The sequence below is a fragment of the Camarhynchus parvulus genome, chromosome 5 (genome assembly GCF_901933205.1).
Source record: "Camarhynchus parvulus chromosome 5, STF_HiC, whole genome shotgun sequence".
In the NCBI taxonomy this organism is placed as follows: domain Eukaryota; kingdom Metazoa; phylum Chordata; class Aves; order Passeriformes; family Thraupidae; genus Camarhynchus; species Camarhynchus parvulus.
In genome coordinates this window covers 28,200,692-28,221,684 of record NC_044575.1, presented here as the reverse complement: position 1 = coordinate 28,221,684, position 20,993 = coordinate 28,200,692, and the positions used below count along the sequence as shown (strand labels likewise).

General features: G+C 44.9%; 1 protein-coding gene across 2 annotated transcripts in view; it reads left to right on the top strand.

Moving 5' to 3' along the window:
- The window catches only part of GALNT16 (polypeptide N-acetylgalactosaminyltransferase 16), a 75,286-nt gene extending 54,772 nt beyond the window's left edge, over positions 1-20,514 (top strand). The window contains exons 9-16 of one of the 2 annotated variants that reach the window (XM_030949297.1): positions 238-341; positions 3,882-4,008; positions 4,860-4,952; positions 7,025-7,108; positions 8,118-8,259; positions 9,548-9,664; positions 16,758-16,897; positions 19,334-20,514. In XM_030949297.1, coding sequence (XP_030805157.1) covers positions 238-341; positions 3,882-4,008; positions 4,860-4,952; positions 7,025-7,108; positions 8,118-8,259; positions 9,548-9,664; positions 16,758-16,895 — 805 coding nt within the window. In that variant the 3' untranslated portion in view covers positions 16,896-16,897; positions 19,334-20,514. Of the gene's footprint in view, positions 1-237; positions 342-3,881; positions 4,009-4,859; positions 4,953-7,024; positions 7,109-8,117; positions 8,260-9,547; positions 9,665-16,757 lie in introns of both variants that reach the window. The other variant, XM_030949296.1, reaches the window with a different exon arrangement.
- The last annotated feature ends 479 nt before the right edge of the window (positions 20,515-20,993 follow it).

The following is a 20,993-nucleotide window of genomic DNA, read 5'->3' as shown; positions in this document are numbered from 1 at the left end:
AAGACACAGCATTACTCTTGTAGTGCTTGCAAGACCAAGTAATAAAGGCATGAGGATGATCTAGTGAGAGGCATCTCAGAAACCTGCAGCAGGCTCACATTCTGGCTCTACTGTTTTTCTCTTTTAAATGAGGTATGATTAGTGATGCCTGAACATATTGTCTGCCCTTTAAAATTAGGTTTGTGGTGCTACATATATGTGTGATTATTTTTTCTGGATTTCTGTTTTCTCTTCCAGAACCCCTGTCATAGCAGGAGGCATCTTTGTGATTGACAAGTCCTGGTTTAACCACCTGGGAAAATATGATACTCAAATGGACATCTGGGGAGGAGAAAATTTTGGTAAGCTTAGGACGTTTCAAGGGAATGACACACTAATGCAGAACTGCTTCCCAGTCTTCATTGCTTACCAGAGCTTTTTCTTTGTGAGAGATCTGATCAACATGTCAGTGTAAGGTTAGGGATGTGGTCAGGTAATCCCCAAGGGGGTCAGAGCTGTATCACTGTCAGCATAAAGTCTGTGTGGTCAGGGCTATACTATCCTGCAGGCATATGTGCTATTATACAGGAGCTTCCACAGTACAAGAAAGAAAGAGGAGCCTCCTGATGCTTAAATTGTTGCTTGTTTTTGGAGAATATTCCTCCAGTTCTTCACATCATTCTGTGTTGCCCCAGCTCTGAAGTGAGCAGCCACTCCTGCAGCCTTGTCTTATATCTGTTCCTCTCTTGCAGATAAATCTGAATTGCTCTCTCAGCGTGACAGGTCAGAGAGATATTTTTCCTAATTAAACAATCCTCTTTGTAAATGGAGTTTGGTTACAAATAGACTCAGAATGCAAACATTTAGAAGGAGACTAGGGCATCACAAATATCTGAAGAATTCAGAGGCCCAGTGTAGTCTGTCCACTCGCATGCTGTTTTAGGGCATGGTGCTTAAACCCATCTCCTTGCACTTAATAGTGGCATAGATATGCCAGGCATCTCTCTTGGCCACGTGTGAAGGGATGCTGCAATGTCACCAGGTGTTAATGATAAAAGCAAGATGAGTGTTAGAGGTTCATGGAGACCTCAAGTATTTGGGGCATTAATTTAGAAATGATGCAGATGGAGCTGAGAAGATAAAAGCCTTACTTTTTGTAACCAACTTAAGTAGATTTCTCTGTAGCTAACACTGCAAAAAAAAATCTGTTTCTATAGATTCCATAAATGTCACAGATATGTAAATAAAACCTTTCAAAGAAGGATTTGTATGGTGTTTCCCAGCACCTGGAGAACCAATTAGAAAGAATGAAATAGTCAGGAAGAGGAAACCTTTGTTTCTCTGAACACAGCTGGAAGAGCTGCCTCTCTCTGAGATGCTTTCTAAAACCATTAAATAATATTTTGGGCTGATAATAGACTCTCAAGGCACCACCTTTTAAAAACAAAATATCTAATAATGAGTGTTCTCTGTTTTCCCAGATCTGGATTCAGTTTTATGGTATTCGTTATATTAAAAATAGATGTGAAATGGTGCTTGCATAGGAATCTCAGCAGTCCTAGTAGCATCAGCTAAGCGCTGTGGCAGAAGTCACAAGAAGCCTTAACCCAGGCATGAAGATCCCCTCCCTTATGCCCCTCAGGAGCAGAGCCAAACTCAGCTCCTGGCCATCACTAGGCCTGCTCCAGCTGCAAAGCCAGCCACTTGGCCATGCTGCCAGCCTCTGAGCTGGGACTGTGTAGAAGCTGTAAACCCCAAAGATGGAGAAGGAATATTTCTTAAGGCTTTTCTCTGTCTGCTTCTGCCCACCTGCGAGTCCAGTGTTGTAGTTATGTCAGGAGCATGATGCTAAGTAGAGCTCTCTGCCACAAGTAGCAGTAAATTATTTGCATGCTCACAGCCATTCTTCCATATAGAGCTGATCAAAACCACAGAATTGCTCCACAGAATTTGCTTCATTCTCCTTGAAATAGCTCTCGTAAAGCCTGGCAGTGGCTGGGCCAGGCTATATGTGACTCAGCCACATGTACAGGGCTTGCCAGTTTTGCCTTGTTAGGAGGTTTTTCTGTAAATTCAGTGTCTCCTGTCACTTGTCCCTCATCCTCCATCAAGTCTGTTGCTGCTGAAAGCAGAGGGATAGAAACCAACCTGGATTTGACAACAAAATGTATTCATTTTCCTTGAAGAATTCGGAATGGTTAATTTAACCTCTTAAAAACCAGTTTACCATACTTAATTGAAAACTGGGTTTTCTGGTCAGGGAAAAATATTGATAATGTTCTGAAAGATTATTTGTACTAAATACTACAATTTTGGGTGGGAAGAGACTGTTTGAATGAGGTCCTCATTTGTAGATGAGATGAGAGAGTGGTTCTGTCTAAGATGGTGTGAGAAATTCTCTCTTTGGAAATGGACATGACTTTGAAGTTACACATGCCAGACTGAGAGTTCTGGTTTTGTTGTAGGTCAAAGTGAGTCAGAAGCTCATTCCAGGAGAGCAGATGTCAGCTGGACACATCACCACACAGAAACTTACGTCTTGGGTTTTTTGTTTTTTATTTGTTCATTCCTAAAACCCTTCCTCTCTTCAAATCTGGAACTCCCTGTTAAAAAGAATCTGAAAATAATTAGCTCTGGATAAGAGTCAGGAGAAGAAAAGCCCCAGTAAAAATACTACAAAATGCAGTCTAACCAAGTGAGGTCTTTTACTGAGAAGCTGCATTAGATACACCATCTCCCCCCCCTTTCAACTCACTCTTTGAACTACCTCTCAGTATGCAGAGAGGAAAGCTATGGAGAAAGATGAAGGTTGGGAAGATGTTAGTGTGTGTATGTGGTTTCCAACTTCCATTAGATCTGGGTGCATAATTTCTTTTTCATTTCTAAGCGTCAGAGCTGCATAAATTGGGCATTACTGGAGGGAGAGCCCAGCTGAGTCAAGTTTTTGAAGTAATCAGTCTATACAATATGAAGCCCCCTTGGTAAAGACTACCAAACCACCCAGCTAATTTGCATTTTCCTTGTTTCTTCTGTTTTCATCACCACATGAATTGAAAGTGGAAAACCCCTCTGGTGTGCCAGTGATTAAAACAGTGAGGACAGACCCAAAAGCTTGAGCAAGGTCGCATACCCTCTGTGATGCAAATAAGTGCCTGCACATCAAAGCTCCATGCTCTTCTAATCCTTGAGCAAAATGTTGAATCTAGCTTCAGGATAGGGTGGATTTCTTCAAGTAGCAGGATTCTCTCTGTATTTTCATAGTCATACTATATGAGACTGGTGTCTGCTCTGAGCAGTTCCCCCAGCAGAGGCAACTGCAACACAGTCAGTTGCTCTAGTTCATTAGTAATAGAGCCAACCAAAATGAGAAGAAGGAACTATTGCAGGGTGGATAGCATACAGGTATGAAGGAGAGGACTTAGCTCTAGACATTGACTCCCTATACCCTCATCTTGTTCTGTTCTTTCCCCTTGTCTTCTAAACTCCCTTTCTTCCTCACATGAATTGCTTTACACAGTAAGGTCTTCATTTCTAATTTGACCTGTATGCAGGGATAGCAGTAACAAAGTCCAAAACAGGGGCTGTGTGTGGGAGTGGTCTCAGTCTGTTGCGAAGTGCCATCCTGAGGGCCTGACATCCTGAGCAACCTTGAAGACCTGGTCAAATGCAAAGGTGTCTCACTGAAATGACACCAAAGAGGAGCAGGACTGGAGAAGGCTTGGAGGTCCCTGAGCTGCGATGGCTGCCTCCATTTTAACAAAGGGAGGACAGTTTCTCTCCTCTCACCATGGCATTGCTTTCCCTGATTTTGCTGTTGCAGGCAATACACCTAGAGCAGAAGGGCAAGAAAATTGCCCCTCTCAGAACTGTTGTAGCTGTATGACTCTTGGGGTCTCTTCCAGAGCTCTCTTTCAGAGTGTGGATGTGTGGTGGCAGCTTGGAGATTGTTCCCTGCAGTCGAGTGGGACACGTGTTCAGGAAGCGCCATCCCTATGACTTCCCTGAGGGCAACGCGCTGACTTACATCAAGTAGGTGTTGGGTACTTCCTGGGAGCAGGCAGGCCACCTTTGTCTTGGGCATGTCTAAAGTCTGAAATCTTTGTTGTGCTTTTCCCTGGTAATGGAGAGCAGCTTGTGGTTGAGCATCTGTTCTCAAGGGAAGGGTGAGCTGCTGTTTTCTGTGAACAAAACCTGTTCCCTTCTCTGCTGTTGGTATTAGTGTCTCTCATTCCTCCTCAGTCTCTGCTGAGGGGGGTAGGGAACAGGATACTAGAGAGACGCCCTGGCCATTCACAGATGCTGCTCTGTGACATGTGTGGGGGTATCAGCAGGCCTTGGACATCTGTTGTCTCTGAGCTGTACCTCCTCTAAGATAAACCCTGAGGACAACTTCTACTCCAGGACAGATGGGAAGAGAAGAGAGAAGAGATGAAGTGCTTGACAATGAAAGTGGTCAAGCGGTGCTGCAGGGCCCCAGAGAGATGGTGAAATCTCCATCACTGGACGTTACAAAACTCAACCAGTCAAGACCCTGAACAACATTACCTAATATGAAGCTAGTCTGATTTGGACAGGAGGCTAGAGGTTATACAGAGCTGCTTTCCAAGCTGAATTATCCCATAACATTATTCTAATCTGGGAAAAGGGATATACTGTAAATGAGTGTGATGGTGACAATCAGGCCCAGTGTCTCTGCACACAATCAATCTCTACCCATCCATACTGCCTACTTGGTTTTGTGTGTGGGACTGTCCCCCACTCCCTGCTGGCAGACAGGCCTTGGGTCTGCCCACGCAGTGCCTGCTCCTGGGAGGGCAGGGAGAGCGGGTTCTGCAGCAGAGCTTCTCCTCAGCACAGCATCTGTTCCCCCCTTGGTGCAGGAACACCAAGCGCACAGCGGAGGTGTGGATGGATGAGTACAAGCAGTACTACTACGAGGCCCGGCCCTCGGCTATCGGCAAGGCCTTTGGAAGGTAAGCTGCCCCAGACCTTGCTAGGAGGGCTCTGGTAAACCCCTTGGTAGCAAGAAGTAGTTTTTAGGTTTTCTCTGGGGCTAAGTGTGAGAAACAGAGGTGCTCTGAATGCCTGCCTTGCCAAGGAGGTCGTAGCTTGAGTGTCTGGCTAATGAGGTTTGCTTCTAATTCACTTAATTTTTTCCTTGGTAACCCTGCATAAATCATTTGTTAGCAGAAGGCCAAAGGGATCTGTAATGAAATTAAAAGACCAGACATTTGAAGTGGCTAGACAGGAATATTTTTCTATCACAGCATGCGGCTATTGTTGAAATGTGAGCTGTATCTTGAGCTGAAGTTCCTGTGCAGATGGAGGATCCCAGGGCAAGCTTGGCTGGCTGGCAGATGGGGCATGTTGCACTTGGTGCACTCCCCACATTCCTGATGGATGGAGGGTAGTTTGCCTGAGAGCATGGCTGATGGTAAGATTTAGAAACACAATGTGCAGAATTGTGCTTCTTACAGCACCTTTGCTGAAGCTGTTTTCAGGCCACATGAGATTCATTGTTATCAGCTTAACAGTTCTCTGTGACCCAGAAATCAGTGATGGACACCAAACCTGGGATGAGAGGAGAGCTTGCTGTCTGTGCTCTCAAACCCCTGTGACTCCCAAATAAATGTAAAAAATCCCAGGAGTACTGCATTTCTGTGGGTTTTATCTGCCTGTGAACAAAAGGCTATTGTTGTATCAGTGTAGGGACTTGGCAAATGTGGTTGTATCTCAAATGTGTAGCTGTTTGCGCAGGATAATGATGCATCTCCTACTTATTTATGACAACCAGGTCACTTTTCTTGCTGTACACTTTGCTTTATTATCATGATGCATTACATATCTTCATAAAAATAGCTTTGCCTTCCTAATTTATCAGTCCTTGAGCTGACTGCAGCAGCTGGATCGGGACCACATAGCAAGTAACCCTGCTGCTTGTGAAGGAAACAGACTATTGCATATTGTGTGTGGATATATTGCTCGTGTTTTAGTGGCAAAATCTGCAGTCCTTGTTTGCACAGACTTCCTAGTGACTTTACTGGCAGCATTGGCTGAATAGAAGCGGGAGCAGAGCATAAGACTTCAGGCAATTTCCTGTTGTAACATCTCTGTGAACCTGCATTAAGTCTAGATTTTAGGGTACAAATACCTTTGACACCATCAATGACAATTTGCCCAAAAATGGACCCTCCTTCCCCTCAAATCTGGTGTGGATATAAAATCTCAGAACATTCCCCTGAGGTATGCGGCCTCATGTATATGTACAGTGGCCTCTGTGGGCTGAGGATGGAGAGGTACATGGGTATCACTGAAATTCCTTCCCAGCACACAAATGTAGTGTTACAGCCTAAAGACAAGAGTTCCTGGTTTCACTGCTCAGTAAGACTGCTGGAGGGAAATCCTCTTCTTCAGCCAGCTAAAGCCAGACAAATCAGCAGTGGGAGGACTGCCACAGCAGACAGCTACTGAGATGTTGAGTTAATCTCCCCTTTTACTCCCACACTTTCCCCAAACTGCTTAAGAACAAATAATTAAGTTCTTCAGGTCTCAGTTCTCCAACCTGAGCCTAGATCTGCTGCCATGAACTGGAGACACACTTTAGCACACACAGATAATCATCAGTATGTACCTGAGCACAAACACTTTCTGGGCCTTTTCAGGAGCTGATTTGTTGTGCAGGTTTCATGGTATGCCTCTACAGGGGCACCCAGAGGCACAAACACTTTCCTGATCTTACAGCAGTTTTACTGCAATGTATTATTTAACAAGGTAGGACCTGGGCCCTGCCATTGCTCTGAGCCAAAGGAAGTGCAAGAGCAGCTCTCTGAAGGTGTTTGCTTTCCATTTCTATTTCTTGCCACTTACCTCTTTCCTCATCTTCACCTCAGGTCACTGCCAGTGCTCTGAGCCCAGCAACAGTTATGTGAGAGAATGAATAATGGCAAAAAGTAATGTAATTTCCCTCAAACCTCCTGGCCAATCTTCGTTGTTCCCCTCCCTCCTGTTCACTGCCTTATTCTCAGCAAACTGCCTGTGTTTCCAGCGTTGCAGATCGAGTGGAGTTGCGACACAAACTGAACTGTAAATCCTTCCAGTGGTATCTGGAGAACGTCTACCCCGAGCTCAAGTGAGTCAGTTCTTTGCTTGTAGAAGTCTCTGAGGGATTTGGGAAGTGGGTCACAATGGGAACATGAGCCTTGACAGCAGTGGGGAAAAGAGAGACTTATGCTTGCAAAAGGTTTTCTGTGTTCTTCTTTTTGGTGAGAAACCTCCTCTGTTCTCCTGGCTTGTATTGTCACAGCTCTGCAAAAGGTCTGCCTTCTGTTCTGCCCCACACAGCTGTCCCTTGGAGATGTGCAACAGTGGTGTTTTCAGAGATGTGGGGTGGAGACAAGTGCTAATGCACTACACTCCTCCCAGTTTTGACTTGGTCTCTGCCCACTGGATACTCCTTCTGGAGGGAGTTGAGCCAAGTAGAACTGGACAGCCTCAGTGCAGAGGTTTGGGTGGTTCAGAGAAGGCTCTAAGGAATGTCAGAACCAGCTGTCCCTGTGGCTTCCCCTGCCCTGGGTCAGGACACAGAAGTATTGTGTCCTTGCCCAGCCGAGAGGCAGCCTGGGCAGAGCTGTGTTGTTGGCATGTGCAAACCAGCGCACATCTGTACAGCTCAGTAAAGGCAACACATCTTTACACCTCAGTCTGTGGCTGTGAGTGGAGGCTGAAACATCCAGCTGCAGTCTGGCCTTTACACATCTCTGCATTCCTACCATTGAGGCAAGAATATGTGTTAGCTGTGGAGAAGACTGAAAAGGGGGGAGGAAGAAGCAGAGCAAATCAGTGTGGATATGGCTTTTTGCTGGAAACAGCCTCTTTCAGAATTTTAGAATTATCACATGAAACTGCTTAGGGTACCCCTAAAGATCCTGGTATGCCTTCTGAAACAAAAGTGCCAGTCCTCTGACCAAGTTCTCACTTGATTTTTGCCTCCTCCAGATATTTCCAGTGGACAGCATAATATTGTTCATTTTCTGTCAAATATAGGGAACTGTGTTCAATCAGGAGTCAATTAAGCCATTATAGATGTGGAAGTACTTTTCTGTGTATGAACTACCATGCAACTGTCATTTTACTTCAAGGATTCCTGAAAAAGAGTTGATTCCAGGAATAATTAGACAAGGAGGAAACTGTCTGGAGTCTCAGGCACAGGATACCACAGGGAATGTGTTGGCTGGCATGGGAAACTGTAAAGGGTCGGTGAACAATCCACCTGTCACTCAGGTAAGGCAGGCTTCAGTTTGCTGCTTTGCTCCTGCTCCTTCCCTTTTAATTACGTGAATGAAGGGCCATCTCTGGTCTTGGTGAGTTACATGGAGGTGAAGGAAGGAAGAATTTGGCCCTGTAATGATTTTAGTAGTAATCAGAAAAAGAAGCCCATCTCTCAGAGCTCTGTTGGCTCAACAGACTCAGCAGTCAGGCATAGAATGTGAAGGTTTTAATCTCTCAGGGACAACAGGTGCTTAGGTACTCAGGGAGTGACAGACTCATTGAGAACCATTTTGGGGCTGTGTGTGGCTACTACCCTGGCATGTGTGTATGAGAATTTTTGGGATTAGAAACATTCCTTGCTCTGTCGCTCAGTTGTAGCTGCAGGTGACTTGAATTGTGCTGTATTGCAGATGTGTTCCAGTATAAAGCACAAATAGGGTTTAAATAGCTGACCCCAGTGGCAGTAATATGATGCAGTTCTCCTAACTGCATTGGAGCTGTGATGGTATGTACAAGCTGAAGATCTGCACTCAGACTCTGTTGGTGACTGAAAGCAACAGGGAAGCAGCTTGAGAAAGTTAAGGGTCACAGTAGGGTATTTTATGCCAGAAAATACATATTCACATCTGTTATCACATATGCACATCTGTTAACTGTTGGAAACTAGTTTGCAGCCAGCATTCAGTGTGCCATTTAACCTGACTCATTCATTGGTCTGTGTCATTACCATTTGAAATCTTTGAAACCTACTGTATTTTGTATCTCCTCCTTGGGGAAAGTATAGTAGTAACATTTGATTGGGTCAGGTATTCATCTAGTCAGAGGAAGGAAAACATTAATCAACATGTCCCTTATGCATGCTGGTGATATATGGATATGCTTGCATATGATATGTTTTGCATTGCTTAACAATCTATAGGTCCCAGATACCTGCTAGAGCGCATGTCTGGTGTGTAAAATATGCAGGAGCAGTTGCACATTATGTATGTCAGGGCTCCTTGCATTGTAGGCCTGCATCTGTAAAGCTGCAGAGCAGAAAATTGCATGGGATCATGGGTTAATCAGACACCTCAGATAGTAAGGGGAGCCAGCTGCAGCCTTTGAAATGGTGATGATGCACCACACCTGAGCAAAAACTTCTGATCAGGTGACATCTGCTGTGGTAGTCTTCCCAGGGAGCCTTTTGTAGGAAGAGAACAAAAGATGGAGGTTTTTTAAATATCTGATAGAAAAAGCTCTCTCTCCCTCATCTGATCACTGTTGGGATCTTAATGGAACCTTTCTCTTTCTTATTCCAAAGGAGTGGATATTCAGTGACCCTTTAATTAGACAGCAGGACAAGTGTCTTTCCATTGTCTCCTTCTCTACTGGTTCTCAAATCACACTGGAAGCTTGCAGTCAAAAAGATGGCAGACAGGTGGGTAACTGTGCACCTCTCTCTCAGCAGGGGCAAACCCAGCACTACCAAAGCACATTAAAGTCCTTTCCACCTTCTGCATCTCCCTCTCTAGTGTGTTTTGTAAGTTTGGATGCGTGAGACAGTGTGTGACCAAGCAGGAGGTGCAGTGTGTGGGTGTCTGCTCTGCCTGGGCCCTTGGCAGCAGGGTTGGCTCCAGCTCAGCAATACCCCAACTTTGCTTCTTGGATGAGCTTATGTGCAGCCAGATTGGTGCATGGATGAAGCATAGCACCAAAGAGAGGTAGGTGAGGCAACTGCTTTGAGATACCTAAGGGAAAGGTGGTATGTGCTATCATTTGTTTATTTAATTTGAAGTGAGATACCTGTGTTCTTCTTTGTGCTGTCTTTGGACATGTGAGCAGACCTTTAAAACTGAGTGCATGCAACTCATTTAAGAGATACTGACTGACATAAAGCACTGCATGTTCCACCTAAACTGCTCCCTAGAGGAAAAATACACAGCAGCAATGTTCCCAACAAAATGCAGCTCTTTGACTTATGCTGTATCTAAGATGTGCATCCCTGATCTGTCAGGACAAGTCAATCCTTTTGCCTTACAACACTGGGTAAGGGATGGCCTCTGCAATGGCTGGGGTGCCCTCAGCAGAGATGTGATGTGCCTTTTTATCAGAACTGGGCAAAGCACAAAAGGGAACAACACAACCCTGGCAGACAGCAGATTGGACTTGTTTCATTCCTAGTTCCCATGCTTCCCTCTATAGCAAGAGAGAACAAATTTTCTGTCATCTAAGGCTGTGCTGAGTCTGTGCTTTCTGACATGTCTGTTGTTTTGATAGCCCAAAGGTAGAAGACAGCTCAGCTTTGATCAGTTCTCACCAGCATTTTATTTTTTCAGTACTTTCTAATACTATATGAATCCTTGAAATTAGTTTTTCCTGAAAGAAAGCACTGAAATCCAGTCCTGCCCATTTATGGAAAACCTGTGTAGACTTTCCTCTGGAGGGTTGGTTAATGCAAAAATGCCTTGAAGAGTTGTCACCATGAATACACTGGGAAAACTCTGAGTTTGGATTAATCTGCAAGGGTATCCCAGGTGGGCTGTGCTTGCCTGATCCTTTTTCTTGTTGGCAATCACTCATCCCATTGCTGTATAATTAGGTCACTTAGTTTCTCCTTATGTACCTCACAGTATTTTCTTCCCTGGCAGCAGAGAGGACTTCAGCAGCTGCCAAAATCAGCTGTCTTTCCCTGCTTCCTCTGTCATGGAAGGACAAGGGTCCCTCAAGGAGGGTGGAGTCAGGCTGCATCAGAAGCCAGAAGAGAGATTAATTCACAGTAACACAAGCAGGCTTATTCTGCTGCTGGAATAGGATTTATTGAGTCTTGATGTGTTGATTATTTACAGGCTCATTATAAAGACATACACACACTTAAGAGTGTGAGCTGTTGTTTTCCATTACCTTATGTGAGCAAACTGCACTTACACCAAGACTCAACCCAGCAGATGATTTAACTAACTGACTCTAAGCTAGGATTTTATTTAAGCATTTCAAATAATTAGAGATTGATTTGAATTGCAGCTGCCATTCTAAACTACCTTGCAGCTGAATGGATAAAGTGGGATGAAGTGGGAGAAATGCATTTGAATTTTTAATGTAATTTGGTTTTAAATGCTCTTAAACGTTGGGGTTGTTTTTGTAGTCCCAAACTCCCATTTCAGATTTCTTCTTATAAAGCCAATTCTACTTGCAATGCTCAAGTTTGTTGTGTTCCTAGGGAATGTTGTTATGGTTCTTTCCTTCCATAAACACAACAGTAATTGTTGTTAACACTGACATTAGATTTTAATTAGCTAGAAGTCAGTTATCTTGTAAACTATTCCATTCTCTTTCCTCCTGATATTTGAGAGGTTGATTTCCAAGAAAGAGCAAAGCTGGAAGGAACAAATTCCCTCAGCTGCCCTACAGCTTGTCTTGTTTCTCCATGGATACTCACAGCCCAAAGTGCAAGTGCTGGGGGAGAGCAGCGCTTCCAAACTGTGCATGAGTGTACCCACTTCTCAGTTCAAGTGGGCTTCTCAGAAAGTCAGAGGAGCTGAATGGAGGGTGGAGGGAGGGCAGCTGAGCTCTTTTGCAGAGCTGGAAATGACAAGAAAGAGCCCTCAGTATGTGATGTGGTCTGAGTGGAGGAGGGTAAGCATGGGCACCTTGCATCACACACATCACATGTACAGTGTCCTAAGCAATGGAAGTCCCGCTTGAACAGATTTCCTGTCACTGTCACCAGAGATCTGTGGTGAAAGATGTGTGGATTTTTCTGGATGTAGATTTCATGTCTGTGTCTGAGTCATGAAAAAGCAACATTTGTGACAAAAGATGGTATATGTGGTAGCTTTGGTTTTTAGTGTCCTGGGAGTAGATTGGTTAGATCATTATGACAGCATCACACAACTCCTAAAGTTGGTTTCTGCTTTCAAACATGCTGAAGCTGTGCCCATGCTACACAGCTGTTCTGCATTAAGCATCTCCCAAGGACAGATAATTTTTTGTTAATTTTGAGTGCTAAAACCAGTTCATCTGACATATAGGTAATACTCTAGCAGAGGCTTTAGAGTATTGTGATTTGTGTTTAGACTATTACCTCAAAATAAGTCTAGAATTTTGCAGGTGGGAGGGTATGAGACAGTAGTCACGCTTCAGATGATTTTTGGTGCTCTCAGACTCCCTTGGGTTGAAAGAAACCAGAAATGAAATCTATTTGGCAACATGATCCTGTTGATCATTCAACAGCAACAGCTGGCACTGCTAGCAGAAGACCAGCCAAAAGCTATTCTGCATAATCAGAACTAGATTTCAAAGCAGATGGATGTTATCCATAATGTTATTTGGAGAATAGCATTTTTAGTTGAGTGCACAATAAATTATTGCCTTCAGCTTTGGTTTTTGGCTCTGACTGACAGTAGGAGTGGTGTTTTAATTTGTGTTATAGCGAGGACAAATAGAAGGCAAAGTGAGAGTCAGACCCTAAAACAAGAGAATGAAAATGAGAAACATTGGCACAATATTTCCCAACAGAACAAGAAATGCTGAGAAATCCTATTAAACAGCTATATTTCATTAAAATGTTCTGAAGGAATGTGACCTCAGCCTGAAAATGAGGATGCTGAGTGTTCTTGTGAGACAAACATTATTTGAAATCCTGTGTCCTTTTGTATGCCATTGGGAAATTTTTCCCACTTTACTTCTCAGTGAATATTACCTGAAGATGAATGCAACTTTCTTTTGGGATACTCTATGTAAAAACAGAGAAAGCCTGTGTATTTTGAAAGCACCTGACTCAGCACCTTCATGACAATAAGCAGGTAAAACAATACTGGCAATATGCCATACCTTGAAAGTAGTTTTCAGGAGACAAGAGTTTCTTTTAGTTGTGCTTTAGTTCTACAAATTTAAGTGCTCAAAGGAAGACAGTATTTGCTGGATGCCAGTGTGAGCTTTTCCATATTCTGTCTCTACTCATATATTTAAAATTTAGTGTTCAAGACCAGCTTCAGGCTGCCCATGGCTCTGCAAATACACTCAATCACAACTTACAGCATCCTTGGCTATTTCAGTTATCAGCTCTCCATACATTTCTGTTTGAAGCATCTCAGTCCTCGTGAAAAAATTTGCCTTTCTCAGCTGTGCTTCCTGAACTTGGCCAATTCCATTGTTTCACAGTTAGGATTTTGAGAGAAACCCTGCACTGCCTGGATTACTGAGGGTTAAAAGGAAACTTTAGATTTTCCTGAAAAATTAGACTAGTGTAAACAATTTCTGCTCTTGTATATATTGGATAGAAGATGACTGGTTATTTCTCACTTTTCTCTTAGTTATTGCGTGTGGAATGCTTCTATCCAGCCACCTAAAACCAATTTGAGATGATAGATAAAAAAGAGGGAGAGAGAGATTCGCAAAAAACTGGGGGGAATTTTGAGTTGACACTGGAGAAGAGGATCAAAACACAGTATTTTGAAGAAAAAATGGATTTTTTTTTTCCTTCCTCCATCTCCACTCCAAACCTACTCTGACCAGGAAACTGTACTATCTCCATCTGTACAGGAAAGGGAGACCAAAGAGAATTTTCAAGCCAAAATTTCTCAGACTGTGCAATGCCTGTATTTTCCAAAAGCTTTCCTTACAAGTACAGCCCAGTCATAATGTCTGGGTGTAGGAGAAGAGAGGACTCCATGTAACATGTGTGCAGGAGGTGTCTACTCTATTTATTTTTTTGCTAAAGGTGGTCGTTACTGCTGTCATTTAAAACTTACCAGTCCAGGCTTCCCTTGTGGTCTGTGGAGAAAGCTGGGCCCTCCCAGAAGGGGCTTGTACCTTGGACCCCTCTGTAACTATGTCACCAGGCAACTGGTTTAGACTAAATGGCTCCTTTCTGAGGGGGCTGACAGTGGGAGATGAGTGTCCTGGCTCCTGTTCCCATCCGTTGCCACTGCTCACCCTCCTGAGAGCTCTGAGATATGATGTGTCCCTGCAGGGCAGGATGTTGGGCTGTCTTTGCTAGTCCTGTGGTCTGCAGTCAGGCCTTGTGAAAGGTTCAGGTGAAGTCAGGAGAGTTGCTCTGGTATCTCATGAAGAGCAGAAAAGCAGAGTGTCTGATCAGAATAGGTAAGATTTGTCATTCTGAAAGTAGCTCATGCATTTGAGATGAGGAGCCCTACTTTGGCTTTTACTGTTGGTATGCTTTATAACAGCTACATACATGGCACCTCCCTGCTGCCCAGATGAGCCTCACCTTCAACTCTCACCTTCTCTCCTCCTTCCCTTCCCCATCCCACCCCGCTTTACTTTGAACAAAAGGGTCTGGGGTGACTTGATATGCTGGGCTTTCCAGTGGTGTGACTCACTGAGGAGCTGATTGATGTTGTTAGCAGCAGTAGATGTGCTCTGGGGAGTGTTTGCTGCTGTCCTGCTGAGCCTGTTGCTGCAGACTCTCCCTGCAGACATCACAGTGGGTACCTGCTCTGCAGGGATGGCTGCCACAGGAGAAGGTCTCTCCTCTGAAGGAGTAACATGAGCAAGCCTCCAGTGGGGATAAGAAGAAAACCCATGTCTCTTGGTAGCTGGCCTTGTCCTCCATCTCAAATCTCAGCATATTCTTTTGCAGCAGGGTCTTTGGTGAGCTGTGGGGTGTGTGGGGGAGGCAGCTGGCAGCTTCATCTCACACATGCACAGTGGAGCATGGAGAGTGAGAATTCACAAATATAGAGAGGTGGAGAGAAAGTGGAGGGCAAGGAAGTTGGTGTGCTTTGGAGAAGGTCAAGAGGCTCTTCCCTGGGGCATCTGTGGCTCTGGGAGACACTGCTGGGGAGGCTGTTGTGCAGCAATGGCACCAGCCAGGCACAGAGCACAGCTTGCCAGGGGAAGAGATCCCCTCCTTTGCACTCCATCATTATAGCTGCTGCTGCATGATATTAACTCTTCCTCAGCTCTTCGTAGGGAGGCTTCTGCCAGATGGGAGCCAGATGGCTCTGGGACCTGTGTAGGCAGTGAGTTGCAGCAGCTGGTGAGGGTATTGTAGTGCAAAGACTGCATTGTATCTTCCTGTCCATCATCACTGCATTCCTCTGCCCCTTTCTCCATTCAAATCAGCTTCTTCCTGCTGCACAAACAGCTCTCCTTTAGTGTTGTCCTGTCAGACAGGGCTGGCAATAGTGCAAATTGATGCTGCCTTTGGTATTTAGACTTGATGAAATACGTGATACAGGAGCAACAGATTACTCTGGGCTTTGCAACTGCCCTGCCCTCCAAGACACATAACAGCTGCCAGCAATATGTGAACATAACTGAGTATCTTAAACCACACAGCATGTGGCAGTCCTTTTGCTATGCTACCCAAAAATTAAAATGTTTGTAGGTTTTGACATTGTCCAGATATTGCAGGAAATTCTAAAATTCCCTTTGCATATCTTTTCTGCAATATTCTTGAGATCCATCAGTATTGTCAAACTGTTTATTTTTGTTTATCAATCTCATGAGTTAGCTAAAACATCCTCATAATATTCCTAAGCTCTTTACTGATTACTGACTGAGCACCCAGACTACAATTCTAACTGTGTGACTGAAAAGAATAAAAGGAAAAATCCCTGGAGCCTAGACCCCTCAATCTTCTCAACCTGTTGAGCTCAGCTGTGCCCCACTGGAGATGAATGACACTGCCCCATCTGGGACATCCCAAATCCACAGACTCATTTCTACTTTTCTCTTCATTATCAGTCACAGTGTTCCCAGGTTTGGGGTTTTTTTCCAGCAGGGATGGAAGGTATAGCCCTTTCCCAGCAGAATTTTAAATTCAAGGTTAGGACTTATTTTTGTTTGCTGGTAAGTAGCACAACCAAAGTGGACCTTCAGGAAAGGGTTGTATATGAGACCTTTGGAATTTGATGAATGAAGTGATGAGGGAACAATGGATAAGAGAGATCCAGTAAAACATTAGGAAGTGTGATTCTTACTTTATATGGATAGGTTGATTTCAGTGTTGGGAGACATGTCAGTGCTTTGCTTTCCCTGGATTGGAAAGCAACCATAGGAGGGTTTCAAGTTTGGTGGGCATCTTGGTATCCAGGACAGAGAATGGCCCAGAAATTGTGACTATAATATGCTTTAAAAATGCCATTACTTGCTAATTTTTGTATTATAGCATCACACAATCATAGAATACACTGGGTTGGAAGAGCCCCATCTGGATCACTGAGTCCAGTTCCTGTCCCATCACAGGATGCCCCAAGACTCACATCATGTGCCTGGGAGCATTGTCCAGGTGCCTCTTGAATTCAACCAGGGCTTGGTGCTGTGACCAGTACTGTTGTTTGCTTTCTAGATGCTTCTGAGCATCCAGCCCTGTGCTCAGCTAAACCCTGACCCTGCTTAACTGCAGCTATTGTTAGTACAGGAGTCCACTGATTTAGAGATGCTGCCCCCTGCCCAGATATTCATTTTCCCCAGCTGTTGGAATTTACTTGGGATTACCCTCAACTGGAAGTCACCATTCTGTTGGGGAATGGAAGTAACATCCTGTTTTTTCTGTCTTCTCACAGAAGTGGAAGATGAAAGGCAGTTTCATTCAACACTTTGTCAGCGGTCTCTGCCTGGATAACCAGACTGGAAGAGTGGTGACCAACCCCTGCCAAGCAGGTGTACCTGGCCAACAGTGGGAGCTTCTACAAGCAACATGATGGTAGCACAGGGATCTCCTTGTTTCTTTGTGCATGAGACTTTGGGAGCAGAGGAGATCAGGGAGGGAGGAATGGTTTTGTATGTCTGACCCTAAATGTTTTCATTGTGCTCATCAGTAAGCCACCACTTCAGCTGAGCACTTGATGGTTTTGAGCTTTTCAGAGAAGAAGCTGGGAGTGAGAGGAATCAGGACAGTTGTCAAAATCTTCCCATCTATTGTCTTAAGTTCTCCTTTGTAGCTGATGCCTGTGCACAGCTGTACCTACAGATGGAGGAGGACCCAGCCCAGTACTTGCAGCTCTCCTTATCCTTTCCTTTCTCTGCATCCAGAGTCCACAACCTTCAGTCCAGCAGCTTAGGCTATGCTTGTACAAACACTGGTAGCTCTTTGGCTTCCCTGCCTTTTTGCTCTAACATCATGCATCATTTATGCGTATGTCTCTCAGTGAGGACTGGCCAGAAGAGTCATCATGATCAATGGAGAGGCTGGGAAGGAGCTAGCAGATCCTGGGGGCAGGTTTGTCGCCTCTTTTTGGTGGGGTCATTCCTTCCTCTGCCCACACAAGCTGCCCTACAGCCAAATGTTCTGAGGCTAGGCAGTGCTGACAAGAGAGCTTGAAAAGGGACAATCTGTTTTACCAGCCTAACCAGGGATTGTTTCAGAGACTATTCCCTGTTCAAGTCTTCCTTCCAGCTTTTTTATGTGTGGAATGCCAGCCCAGCCTCCAAGAGTGGCCCAATCCTGCAGGTTCAGGGTACCACGTTCTGGTGGAGCGAGTCAGAGACAGGTGCCAACCCTTGGGGATGTTAGGGGAGCTGGCACTGTTCTCTGGCTGCTCTTCCCGGTGCTGCCAGCCACTGCCCACTGCAGCCCACACCAAAGGTGGTGCACAGAGCTGCGTGGGCAGCACACGCAGACAGAGGTGCTGTACATGGCTCAGGCTGTGGCAGGAGCCCACCCAGATCCCCACTGTGAGAGACAGAAGGGGTCAGCCCCTAGGTCATAGCAGACTTCTTGCTGCTGGCTGGGCAGGGCCACAGTTGTCATGCTTGTCTCTCTAGCTCTGCATAGCCCCTGTGAACAGAGCCTGGCATGACAAACCACCCACTCCCTTGTCTAGTTGCTTTTCCTTCTCTCTTTGAGAAAGACAAAAGGGACAAAGACAAAACCCCAAAAGGGTTGGGGCTGCTCTGCTTTTGACACCCCTCTCTCTTCCTGATAAGCACCTTGGGGAGAGGTTAACTGGTGAAGCTGAAACTGCCCCCTGCACAAATGCTGCCACAGTGTAGGGCTGCCCTGAGAGAGGCTCCTTTGTGTTCTGGAAGTACCAAAGGCACTGGTGGTCTCTAGCTAGCATCCCAATCCTGCTCCCAGTTACTAGTCAGCTCTAGCCATATGTGGGTTTTCAAACCTGCCAAGGGATGCTTACCTATACAGATAAAGCCCCCATAACTTTACCTTCTCCTAACTAGATCTGTTAAATTTTTCCTCTTGAGACTGATTTTGTAAACTAACCCTCCTTTCTAAGAACCTGACAGGGGAACCAGATGGTGGGACCATCTTCATTAGGCAATTGCTTGCCTGGATCCTTTCTGATCTGTGTACAAGAAACAGGTTGTTCATTTGGATTCTGAACAGCTGTTTGCTTTTGATCATGTTTGTATCTGTTTTTAATTTTTTCTCTTAGCTTGGTATTAGCCCAAATATTTGACAAAAGAACAGATAATGTTCTTCATACATTGCATGTGCTTAGTGTGAAAACTGGACAGTGTTTTTTGTTCTTGGTTTAAAAAAATTAAATCCATCGTGTGGCAGGAGCTGTTATCCTGTCTCCCCCTTCACTTTGATATCGGATCCCCATCTCAGCCCTGATTAGCCAGAAGAATGACCTTCCTGCACTGTGAAAACTCACAAGGGAGTTCCTTTTGATCCTTGCAGAATGGTGCAGCTGCTCTTCTCTGTGGAAATGAGGGCACTGACTCTGCAGTGATTTCTCTGCCCCTGTATAGAGATGCTTTGGGCCAGAACCACTGAGGTTAGGAGAGGGCAGAGAAGGAAGGAAAATAGCCTAGGAATGGAATGAGAGTGGGCCAGACAGACCCATTGAGGGCAGAGATGCCACCCTATTAGCTACTGCATTTTAAACAAGGATATACAGGAAATGGTCCTTTCAGAATAGCATCATTATGCAGTAGGAGACAGGAACAGTCAAGTTCTTACCTACCCGACTTGAAAAATATTGATGCAAAAATATCTGCAAAGACAGATGAAAGGGCCACTGAGCAGGTACTATATGTAAGCTCTGTATACAATGAAGTGTGAAAGGATTACATGTTTTCATCAAAGCACAGCCCAAGTGGGACATTTGACCTCCTCCCATTTCACTCTCCAGCAGCTTTTGTGCTGCAGCTAACAGCATGTTCACTCCTCTACCAGGTACTGCCTCCTTCCTCCCTGCTCCCACTGTGTGTGTGCAGCTTTCTTGCAGTTCCTCCTTCATAACCACTCTGGGACCAGGACCCAGCTCCTCTACAAACAATGCTCCTGACTGCTGCAGACCACAGAAGCTCTGCTTATTTACAGTCCCCAAGCTCTGGGCCAGCCCTCATGCAAAGGGCTCTTGTCAGCACGGTGGCTGCTGCCTTTGGCTGTGTGTTTGGCCCCCATGCTGGAGGTTGCTGACTGCTCCTGGGGCAGACACACCAGGACTGGCTGTGTTGATTTATTTGTGCCTCTCTTCCTACTGCTCTCCTGGCAGAGTGTGAACTGGCATCCTTCTGGGCTCTAAGCTGGGCCTGCTGAAGATGGGACACTCCTTCTTCAGGTGCTGTGGCCTGTGGGAGGAAAGGGCAAAGGTGGACATATGCTAGATGTCAATAACTTAAATTGCTTGTGAAGTTTGGAGTTTCATTTTTTAATTCTACCTGGTTTTGGAAATTTTTGCCTGAGGTCACGTCCCAACTGCTCACTCTTCTGTCAGCCAAAGCATTGCTTTAGCTCAACACAGACGTCCCCACACATCATCTTTTGGAAGCTGTTGGTTTCCAATGTATTTTAGCAGTTGCTGAAAAAGAGGTACATTACAAAAGGCTGCTGTCAAGTGTGAGCTAACTGAACTTCTTCTTGGAATAAACAAAGTCTTGTTCAAACTCATTATTAGCATACTCTACATTTCCCTAGCACTGAAGGGAAGGAAGAACAATGTTATCTCTATTTTTCCCCAAGGTCCACCCAGTGCCATGTTTTGTAACAGGTGTCTGTTAGCATTTCTTCAAACAAGCTGATTATTTGTAACAGTCAGACCAAGCAGCTGCTCACCTTTGTTTTCCTGTTTACTTTAGACAGCCCCTAGACTGTCAGGACAGAGAATTTGCATTGGTAATACCCTTAAAGAAAGCTGTTACTGTATCAGAGCATCTACTGTAATTTCCTGTGCTGTGAACCAATGGGAGTTTATTTAAGAGGAGCTGAATCTACTGTTGTACAGAAATCGGATTCAAAAGGTTTATTTTTCCCACTCACTTGTAAGTTGCACTTTGCCAGATGTAATTTATGTGGAACCCAGATTAGTTTTCCTTTTTCTTCAAAAAAAAGCATGTGCCAGAATCTGTTTAATGCCTGGAATAAAATCCATTTTGAAATAAGTGTTTCAGCCTGTTCTTATTCCCCTTAGCTTCCTCTACTGGGAAAGAGTGTCCTTTCTTGCCTGGTGCCTGCTCTGTCTCTCACTGGGTTTGTTCCCAGATGCAGACTCCAGTTCCCTGCATGGCTTTGTGGGCTGCCTCAGGAGGGATGCTGCTGCAGCAGGCAGAGATGCTTCTGGGATACAGGGGTGTGCCAGTTGAAAAGCACTGGGATAGTCCTTCTCAGCTGGGAGACAAGTATCCTTCCTGGGACTTGATGGGCTGACTTTCATGCTGAAAGAAATAGCTGGGGTTGTGGGGAATTAATTCTTCCTGTTACTCCCTCCTTGATATTTTCCTTAAGCTAGCAGCCTGCCTATTTTTTATGTAAGCCTCCCAAAGACCTTTCTTCTGTGTCTGGCTTGAGGGCAAAGAGGCATCACCACCCACAGATGTCTCCTAGCATGTGCACT